This window comes from Labrus mixtus, chromosome 1 (assembly GCF_963584025.1).
Source record: "Labrus mixtus chromosome 1, fLabMix1.1, whole genome shotgun sequence".
NCBI lineage: Eukaryota > Metazoa > Chordata > Actinopteri > Labriformes > Labridae > Labrus > Labrus mixtus.
The window spans coordinates 26965882-26976968 of NC_083612.1; the positions used below are offsets into that span (position 1 = coordinate 26965882).

The 11087-nt window shown below is 38.0% G+C and overlaps 2 protein-coding genes across 2 annotated transcripts; both read left to right on the plus strand.

Moving 5' to 3' along the window:
- Positions 1–22: 22 nt before the first annotated feature.
- LOC132975774 (pro-cathepsin H-like) lies at positions 23–4900 on the plus strand. The gene is made up of 12 exons (XM_061040556.1): positions 23–162; positions 809–840; positions 957–1062; positions 1156–1226; positions 1308–1412; positions 1956–2042; positions 2154–2209; positions 2339–2420; positions 2506–2574; positions 3298–3404; positions 4166–4294; positions 4389–4900. Exons 1-12 carry the CDS (start codon positions 87–89, stop codon positions 4456–4458), a joined length of 990 nt encoding a protein of 329 aa, XP_060896539.1. The 5' UTR covers positions 23–86; the 3' UTR covers positions 4459–4900.
- A 748-nt stretch (positions 4901–5648) lies between these two features.
- Positions 5649–10946, plus strand: wdr76 (WD repeat domain 76). Its single transcript, XM_061040577.1, has 15 exons — positions 5649–5858; positions 6115–6228; positions 6358–6456; positions 6557–6649; positions 7074–7132; positions 7341–7458; positions 7595–7696; positions 7987–8027; positions 8187–8340; positions 8720–8878; positions 8986–9101; positions 9206–9304; positions 9403–9555; positions 9651–9704; positions 9799–10946. Exons 1-15 carry the CDS (start codon positions 5790–5792, stop codon positions 10052–10054), a joined length of 1686 nt encoding a protein of 561 aa, XP_060896560.1. The 5' UTR covers positions 5649–5789; the 3' UTR covers positions 10055–10946.
- Positions 10947–11087: the final 141 nt, after the last annotated feature.

The window sequence follows — 11087 nt, forward strand, 5'->3', positions numbered from 1 at the left end:
TTCAGAAGAAGTGGGTGTTACGTATTAATTAGCCGACTTAAAGGAGCCGAGTCATGTGACGCTGTCACAGCTTTAAGAGTCTTAGCATGGCGCTCGGTGTTGTGTGGTTTATCACCACTGTTTTTACTTTTGTTCATTTAACACCATTCATTTTACTCGAAGGTAAGTGGCCTTTATTTCGAAAGTTAATGCTAAAAGTTAGTCACTGCTGTCTTTACAGTTATGTCTGGTTGAAACGAGTTTAAAGACATTGTAAGTGTTGACTCCGTTACTCATGGAGCTTCAACACAAATAGGCCAGTACTTAGCTAACTTTAAAATATATATTTTTCCCAACCTTAAATATCTTGCCTTTTCAGTCCTTTGCTTTAAAATAATAAGTATCAATCCTAAAATTAAACATTACACTTCCGCTGAAGAACAAGTGTATACCCATCCTCAAAGTTGGGTTGTTACTGATACATTTGCATGGCCATGTTTGGCTTCTCTAAATTGTTTTTATTGTTGGGCATTTATATACCATACGCACTTGTAGCCCATCAAAAATTGAAGTTATGTAAAGTAGAGTGCAAGTTTATTCCTGTCAGATAGGCCTACATTAGGGAAGGTGAAAATGACACTTTAGCCCTGAATTGCAGTGAACACAGGTTACAGGACGTATGAAGCACAAGGACCTCACGTGTGTATTTGATAAAGGGAGTAAATTACATTTCCACATATAGAGGACTGTAGAGCTAAAACTGAGAGTTTGAAATGGACATTATCAGGCTGCTCTTCTTCTAACTGATTGCTTCATTTTTGCCTACCAGAGGAACATCATTTCAGTCAGTGGATGTTACAGGTACAGTGAAAACAAAGTGACTGAACATTAACTCCTTACAGTTCTATTATGTGATTTTAAACATATTAAAAGGATATTTCTTAACTTAAACAAATTCTGCTCTTTTCGACTTGCAGCACAACAAAGTTTATGACAAAGAGGAGTTTTACCACCGACTCCAAGTATTCACAGAAAATAAGAAGTTCATTGATCATCATAATGCAGGGAATCACTCCTTTACAAGTAGAGTACAGTTCTTCACTTTCAAACTGTACATTTTATACGGTTACTACATACATGCACTTTCTCACAAAGGTTTGAATCTGTCCTTTCTAGTGGGACTCAATCAGTTCTCAGACATGTCATTTGAGGAATTCAGGAAATGGTACCTCCTGACACAGCCTCAGGTATGACATGTTTTGTAATACAGCACATTTGATGCAGAGGTTACACTCCCTTTACAATCCTTTGATTTACGTCTCCTCTAGAACTGCTCAGCTACTAAAGGGCAACATGTCAGCAGGACTCGTCCGAACCCCTCGTCTAAAGACTGGAGGAAGAGAGGGAACGTCGTGGCTCCTGTGAAGAACCAGGTATTTGAATGTAGTGCTGCTGAACTGCCTACTTCTAGAGGGAGACGTAATATGACAAGGACCTTGTATTTCATCCTAATGGCATTATTATGCAGGGCAGGAACAAATTGTGTCCTGTTAAAACAACTCTGAAAAAGTTCAATCAAATAATGTAAAAGTGCAGTGGCAACATTGATCAAACTTCTTGATGTGTCTTGACTTATTTGAGAGTTAATAAGCTACACTGAGGAAACAAACACAGCAGAAAATGTCCCCTCTTTTAAATGTTATGCTGTATTCTATTATAGGAGTGTTAATTCTAAGTTACACTGAGTCCTCAGATAATAGTGCGCTTGTTAGAGAGGGAGTATTAATAAAAAAGTACCCTACCTACATACAGTATTCTATCATCAACAAATAAAATCTCTGTCAGAGACACTGGTCGGTGACTTGATACAACTTTCACAAGTAATTGAGCTTTGTGTGTGAAATCAATAGAGTTCCTCTTAAACATCAGTGAATGGACGGTTGTGTTTGAGCTATGTTGTGTTTCTGTATTTGTAGGGTCACTGTGGAAGCTGTTGGACCTTCTCTACGACTGGTTGTTTGGAGTCTGTAAATGCTATCGCTACTGGGAAGCTAATACCTCTGGTGAGATTAGTGTGAAGCCTGCTTAGTTATACACCGCACACACATTTTGGGTTTGAAGTTTTATTATGATTTTTCTTTTTTAAGCTTAATGCATTTTCCCTTCTCCGTCAGTCAGAGCAGCAGCTGATCGACTGTGCCCGTGCCTTTAAGAACTATGGATGCATGGGGTAAGAATCATGAATTTATTATCATACGTTGTTAGTTCATATCATTATAGCTACATCACATCACATCATATGTTTTTGTATATACTAGTGTGTGAGTCTTCAACTTGTTAAAACACTAATTTGTTCCAGTGGGCTCCCCAGCCAGGCGTTTGAGTACATCAAATACAACAAGGGTCTTATGTCAGAGGAGGACTATCCTTACAAAGGCCATGTATGACTTGTCTAGCTCAATGCCTCATAAATATTTTAATGTTAAACACTTTATCAATGAATTCATTTTGTCCATCCTCTCATAGGAAGAAACCTGCGATTTTAAGCCTGCACATGCTGCTGCTTTTGTCAGGGATGTTGTCAACATAACCACTGTGAGTAAACAAGTGCTTACATATTTGTATGCAAGTGAACTTAACCACGGTGTAAGGACTGCGTGCTTAGGGTCAACATTAAAGCCTGGAATTAATTCAATATATAAAAAATGACAAAGCCTATGTGAGGATTGACGGTCTCACACAGGGAGATGGCGATTTGAGAACAGAAATCTATTATTAATTATTAGATATGTGTCTTATAACTACAGCTGCACATATCAACCTGAGTTTCTGGTGCATGTTTTTGAATCAATTTGGTATCAAAAGGATTTTTATCTTTGTTACAACTGATGTTAAACAAAGGACATGAACACATTTTACAAATGTAAGAGACAAGTGTTGTGTTTGTAACTACATAAGGATAATGTATAGGCGGACACAGAGCTCGTCTTAATGCAGGACTGCAGGTTACAGAACCACACACATATCAATGCACTCATGCGAACACCTATCAGATGCACTGTAGAGCACAAGGGAGGATATAACTGTGTAGAAAATTAAGTCCATACACTACGACAACAATCAGTAATTTTGATATAAGAAATTAAGTTTCTTTGAATTATATTACTGAATGTAACTATACGTCTCCATTGGACAACTTTTACTTACATTCTGATATTCTGGGTGGCTAACCTTGTTCTTGAAATACAGAAACTTTAGTAGCAGGTATTATTTTTGGAATTGATTTGTATGAAGATCTCTACGTTTGTGTCCCCACAGAATGATGAGAAAGCCATGGTTGACGCTGTGGCCTGGCTCAACCCTGTGTCCTTTGCCTTTGATGTCACATCTGATTTTATGCACTACAAAGAAGGTGTTTACTCCAGGTGAGCTAAGGACATCCTTCACAATACAAAACCCTTGTGTTAATACTACCGTTCACGTACAAATCCTGGTGAGAAAGGACAGCAAGCACATTGTTATTACAATGTACAATGTAATACAAAAATGAAAGTTTGTCCATTAATCCATCATGCACAGAAGTTATTTATGCATGGATGAGGATTATTGTACTAAAATGCCTCCTAATAAAAACTCTAATGACAGAAATCGTATTACCTCTTCTTTATAGCACAATGTATATTTCAGATTTCAACCTCCTCTGAAATCTGAAGTATTATGAGAATGCGTTTTTACCTCTGTACCTTTTTTTTTTTTTTTAATTTGTTAGACCATTATTATTATTTTATTTGTGTCAGTGTTGGTTTCAGATTAGAGTGATGATCAGTATGAAAGTTCTCAGCTTCCACCTTTAAATAAAGCAGCTATTCATAAGTTTGCTCATTTGTTACACAGCTAAAGTTAGGGGTATTTATTGTTACACTGTTTGCTTTTATTACCTGAGAATAACATTTAAGCCATATGTAATGCTTTGGGACAATGGAGACTATGAGGGCAGCTTTTGAAGTTTTAGATCTTAAATTCAATTTTTTTAAAAATATTTCCTGTTTCTCTGTGTCTTTGAACAGTCCTATAATTATCGTTATAAAAGGTGACACAGCACATCTTTACAAATGCATGGATAGCTGCCCACTCACTCTCCAAATGACATCCTATTGATCCAAAAGCACGGCTGTTTTCTCTTTAGCTTGCAGTGTGAGAAAACCGCAGACAAGGTGAATCATGCAGTCCTAGCTGTGGGTTACGGAGCTGAAAAGGATGGCATGCTGTATTGGATTGTGAAGAACTCTTGGGGCACAGCCTGGGGAACGGACGGGTAAATATAGTCTGTGCCAGCATGTGCATTTCAGTGTGATGCTTTGTTACAGTTGTTGAAGGATCATGGGCACCTCTTTTTCTCTTTCTGACAGATATTTTTTGATCAAGCGAGGAGAAAACATGTGTGGACTGGCTACGTGTGCGTCCTACCCTCTCGTTTAGTTTATGGAGTAAGTAAGCAGGACTGATGAAAATATCATCCAGCGACATCATCAATTGAGTGACAGTTAGGGAACGTTTTTACTTTAATGTTCACTGTTTCAAGGGAAAGTTTGGTTTCCCAACATAATGTACAATATTTTTAAATGTTCTCACTTAATGAGGAATAAAAAAAAAGAGAGATGGAAGGAGAAACAAATGTATAAAGTACTGTAAACAATCACATATGTGTATTTTACATTCAATACGTTGTATGATGTATTTTTAAAAACCCTTTTCAAAAACGTTTGTTTTACAATATCACGATCACACATGAAAGAAGCTCAGAGCTACTCAGATGCAACATTATTATCCTTTCAAACATGATGCCTTTACTGGGTAATTTGATGTATTTTTATGTACAGTGTCTTCAAATAGTTAAAATAAATCTGTGTCACCATCACCATTACAATGAAGTGCATTTGTTTTTGTATTGAAATAACTTTGGCTTGGAAGTTTTTTTCTGTTTTCATTCATCAGTTTTTATTTTGTAGTTCATATTGTGGGTGTTATGAAGCAGTTTAGACAGTTACTGGAAAAAAATGGAAGTAGTCAGCTTATAAACAAGTTATTGTGAGAAATTGCCTGGTGTTACACCTAGCCGTAAGATCTTGTTATGGCAGATCAGCCGTGGTTCATAAACATGTTTTTCCATTAGTTTCCTCTTCTGGCCCTGTGAGATAAAGTCAGGAGAGAAAATAAGTTGTTTTCAATTGCAACTTTGTTGACTACAGAGTGATATTCTGTGACCTGCTCAAATTCAAAAAAAGTGAAATAAGTTAATTAATAAGATAGTCTTGCTCTGAGGGCTCATCAAGAAGTTGGCCCAGATGTCAATCATTGTGCATTTCCATGTTTTTATGATGAATTAAAAAGGATAACCTTATAGTCTACTTCATCATATGAATGTTATTATTTTTGGGCTTATATGTATAGTAAAAAATATTGACTTCAGATTCCTACCACTGATGTAACCCATTTCTACCAAAGGATGGCGACATTTTCCCAGACTGGTGTAGAGAGATGAGGTGTCAGTCAAATTGTAAGGCGCTAACTGGCTGTTTTCAGCAGAGAACCGCCTTTTATTCTGACGACATAATAAATCCAACCAATGAGCTGATAGAAATCTGTTTCGCAACAAAGAGGGGCGGGGCTACTTACAAAACAATTCCAATATGTGGCGCCAATTGACTTCAAAGCTTTCATTTATCGTCAGTCACTGTGTGAAGTCTGCCGTTATCATTTCGTGCAGGTTTCTTGAAGAAATACATAAAACCTTCTGATAAGTGGACGATATGACGACCAGACGAGCAAAACGCCGAGCTGTTGTGAAGGAAGAGGCTCTTCCTTCACAAGAGCTACTTGTGAGTTGAAACTTTTCAGTTTCCGATATTCGCCTAAACTCTCGTCTGAATACTGTAAACTAGAGGCTGGATAACTTGCACTAGTATAGTAGCTAAAGTCATTGAATAATATTTTAAAACCAATGTTAACGAGCATGATTCAAGGGGAGGTTAGTAGGCTTTGAATTTGTGAGTAGGATATGTGTCGCCAAACGTCTTCAGCACTTGTGTAATTCAACATTTATTAAAGTGTTAGTTAATTATGCACACCTGACAGGAGTTGACCCCTGAGGAAGAAACAGTTCGAAGATCCTCTCGGACCGTCCTGGCACCGAAACGTCTCAAATACTCTCCTGAAAACAGCCCAGCTCAAACATCCAGAGATGAGAAGGTAAGAAGCACCTCATAGAAACTTAGAAACTTTGTAACAGTCCAGCTCAAACATCCAGAGATGAGAAGGTAAGAAGCACCTCATAGAAACTAACAGTGAGTAACACATGTTTCCATTTTTTTTTAATAGAGAACCAAAACACACGATGTCAAGAACAGCCAGAAAAACCGAAAAGACACTAAGAAGGAAGAGGGTGATATTGAAAATGGTGATGTGGAGCACACATCTGTAAGTATCGAAACTATCAAACGATTGACGATCTTTGCAAAAAAAAAGTCTTCAATGTGTATCAAAAAAGTGAGTATCATCGTGTCATTGTGTAACACAGGGTGGACTCAGAGAACTTTCAGAATATGAACTGGAGCGCCTGGAGAACATCAGACATAACCAAGCATTTCTGTCCTCTATCAACTTGTTCCAGGTAGTAAGACAATCACATTGTTCACTCTTCTCACAGGGATTCAGCTACACTTGGTCATTAGGTAGTATGTGTCCAAACAAGCAAAGCAAAAGATAAGAGTAAAAAATGTTAACTTTGTCATTATGTCACTGTCAATATGCTGGTAACTTAGATTGTATATATGTAATGTCAAATTGCAAATTGAAATCCTTGTTAACAATAATTGTTTGGGATTTTTCTCTAGTTTATATTTCTATTTTGTTAATACTTTTTTAATTTTAGTTTTAATTAGTTTATTAAAACAAGCTGGTTTGTTAGTTTAGTTTACTTTTATTTTGTGAAAATTCTTAGTTGAAGTTAACTTTGTATTAGTGTTTTTTGTCCCTGCATTGTAAATTGCATGAGGTAATGGGAATTTAAAAAATAGTTTTTTCTGTCATCAAAGGCAACTGAGGAGTTGAAGCAGTTATCACGACCAAAGCCATCACAGAGGGGTCTCGTAAGGTATTATTGGCAGTCTTTTCAATTCAACATATTAGGCCTTCTTACATCTTTTCAATCATGAGGGTTTCCTTTTTCCGATGTCACACAACTCAGAGTGGATATCTTTTGGATTTCTGATCGTTGGTCATTTTCATGAACAAAAAACACTCTAAAAAACTCAGAGATTTGCTCTAGAAGTCAGTGTCATGTTCAGTGTTGGTTTTGGCAGGTCTCAGACTACTGTGAAGGAAGTGCTGCCAGCTCGGAAATCCCTCCGTCTCCAAAATAAAGAGGCAGAGGTCCTGACCCTCCCCCCTGAACCCAGGGGGATGCTGATCTATGAAGAGGTGGATACATTTAACCAACTATAAAATATACAGCAATCATCATTAAATGTCTTTCTGTCTCTTCAACATGTGTCACTGTTTTTCTTTGTTATTCTTTGCTGTTGTTACTCACTTTAGTTATTTACTTGTTTTATAGTCTACTCCTCTAAAGAAGCCTCCTGGCCCTCTGCCCATGGATCCCATCAACATGGAGGAGGGAAGCAAGCTGCCGTCACACCTTATTCAGCTCTGCTCAGAGGTGGGAGCAAACTTCCTTGGTTATTGTAATTTTTCTTTTGTTGTAATAGTCCATTACATCCTGCCATTTTTTTTTTTATTCCTGAAGAATTTACTTTACCCAAAACTGCCTTCATTCAACTCTTAATCGATTTTGATTGGTATGCCTTCCACAAAAATTAAGTGAAATATAGTCAATTCAAAAACTGGCTTCATGTTAGCAACCTTTCCTTTTTAAAGTAGTAATTGTTGTTTAATACGACTTCTTCATAATCAGTTCGTACATTTGAAAATGGCCTTCTCTCTTCATAGGATTCAGCACAAGAAAAAAAGCCGCAGCTTGCCCTGAAAGAGTAAGATTTTATTCTACATTTTACTCATTGCTTAACTTGCTATGAAATAATACTCCATCTCTGAAGTCTTTAATCACTGCATTCATTTTAAGGTTTTTGCAAACGGTTCCAAAAGTCCATGAAGCGGTTGGTTTAAACTACACTCGTGTCTTCACGCAGGTACCGCTCAGCTCTGAAGAGCATGAGGATATCTGAGGAGAAAGTTGCTAAAGTGGTGAAGGATCGCATCTTCTCTGCTGCCTTCCACCCCTGCTCAAGCAGCCTTCTAATGGCTACAGGAGACAAGTGGGGCAAAGTGGGACTCTGGAAGCTTGTGAGTTTTCTTTTCTCTGTTTTACAGAGGGTTATTTGACCACTTGAGGTTAGAGCACAGAGCTTCAAAACAAGCAATAGGCAACACAAATGAAGTATTATATAAATCTGGAAGATTCCTCTTTTCACACATTAGTATACAAAAACGGACAAGGCTGCCGTTGATTTTCTCACCAATTGTTATAGGCTAATGTTTTAGAACTAGATTGGTCCATCACTATTTTTTGGACTCATAAGCAAAGTACACATTGATGTTCTTCATTCATTTACTGTCTAACTTTCTCTGGTATTTCTGGAAGCAAATTGTCAAACTGTCATACATTAGTGCCCTTCAAGAAAACAAGTGTCATATCATACTTAACGTGTATCTGTTCATTCAGGGTGGTGAATGGGGCAGTGATGGTGTGCTGCTCTTTGAGCCTCACACTCGTCCAGTGGTCTGTATGGCATTCTCAGCGGCTCATCCCACCCACCTGCTCAGCCTCAGTTATGACGGATCACTGCGCTGCATGGATGTAGAGAAGGCCTGCTTCGATGATGTGAGATAACCTTTACTCCATTAAAAATGTAATTCTTTTAAAATTCACATTGTTAAAAATTCTAAGTCTCCATCTTCACCTGTTTATCTACGTGGACATTGTTTTAGGTGTATGACATTGGTGATGGTCTGAAGACGTTTGACTTCATGTCACATGACTGTTCCACACTAGTGGTTGGCAGCTGGTTTGGAGAAGTTGCCATCGTGGATAGACGAACCCCAGGGTAATGTTTTATTGTTGACGGTGAATATTCTATGATATGTTTTTCACCTGCTTCCATCATGTCTGAACATTTTATAAACAAGCTTGTATTTAATTTCTCTGCAGAAACTCACACGAGTCCCTTCACTCATTGGACCCCAAAGCCCTACGCTGTGTCAGTGTCCACCCGTTACAGAAGCAGTACTTTGCTGTGGCAGAAAACAAGTATGTCAATAACAGTTTCATTTCCTTGGATTGATCTAAAACAGTTCTTCTTTTATGGGTCATTTAGTACAACATTTCTGTTTGGATCTTGCCTGCAGGGTAGTGAGTATTTATGACAGCAGATGCTTGAAGAAGACAAACAGCCCGTCTGTCTCGCAGCTGAATGGCCACTCTTTGAGCATATCCAGTGCTTATTTCTCCCCTTGTACAGGAAACAGAGTTCTCACCTCCTGTATGGATAACAACATAAGGTAAAGCCAGCTCAGCACTTTATATAACTTTGTTGAACTTACAGGCGAGTATTGTCAAATCTAAACTCAATGCCTATCCTGAACTCCTTTGACAGAATATATGACACTTCTGCGATGACCACCAAATCTCCCTTGTTGTCATCTATCAGGTACATATTTCTGTTTTACTCTGCCCTATTTTTTTCCTTCTTTCTGTGCTGGAAAAATCGGATAAAACATACAAATACAAATCTGCCTTTTCAGACACAACATGCATACAGGCCGATGGCTGACTAAACTATCAGCAGTGTGGGACCCCAAACAGGAAGACTGCTTTGTGGTGGGGAGCATGGAGAGGCCTCGGAGGGTGCAGGTGTTCCATGAAAGCGGCCAGCCCCAGCACTCCTTCATTGATGATGAGAACCTTAACACAGTGCTGTCTGTCGTTGCTTTTCACCCAACAAGGAATGCCCTACTGGGCGGCAACGCGTCAGGACGCCTGCATGTCTTCTCTGACTGAGAGAGAGACCAAAATGTGTACGAGTGAGACCCCTGTTTAACTTCAGCTGGACAGGAAGAACAAGTAAGGAAGAGCAGCTTATGTGACCACTGGACACTAGATGTTCCTAGGGACGTTGCACATACAAATTTAAATATTCAAAGTAAAAGATAACTCTGTATCTGAATAAATTCTAAACATTTTCTACCTTAGTATTCACAACACAATGCACATCTATCCCTACACTGGATAGAGTCATAACATGGAGCAGTGAGCCGTGGTGCATCCTGCAGTGAAGTCTGTCAGCCTCAGAATTCTTTAAATGTAACATTTTCCCCTTTTTTCTTTGTTCTCTTGTTTAACAATAACTTGTTCAGGTTCATTGTTTCATTCTACTTTTAAAATAACAGGCAGGGCTACTAAGTTTAAATAGAGCCATCCTGATGTTCAACAATCTGAGACAAGGTTTTTGATAAGGTTCTAGTGATCTTTGTGTTTATTTAACGTGTGTAGAAGTTTGATTTGGCTTCACACTATGAAATCATAAAGATTTTTCATTTTTAAAACCACTTTTGGTCAATGTTGACTTAGAATTGTCAACTCTTGAGAAATATATATTATACAGAAAAAAGGTTTGAAAACACTGGAGTCGCACTGAATGTAGAAGATGACTTACTGTTAGGCCTGAAATATGTTTTAGATGTTGCTTCTTTTCCTGTATTATCAATTTCTTACATTCCAATTGTCTTACAGAACCATTGCAATCCTATTCACTGGTTCTGTTATTTCTGTTGAAAGGACAAAGTGTGACGAGCGCCTGTTGTAAAATAATGTCCATGTTTTTTTGGTTTTTTTGGTTTATTTGGAGCTCCTGAAGCAAAAACAATAAATATATAAACATTTTTATACCAAATACTGAGTATGATTGCACTTCATGTTATCAGCGGTTGTTCCGTTGTTACCATAAGATGGCAGCATGGTAACAAATAGTGTGTGTGTGTGTGTGGAGGAGAAGCATCAGAGACACATGAAAAACATGATAAAGAACTGATAT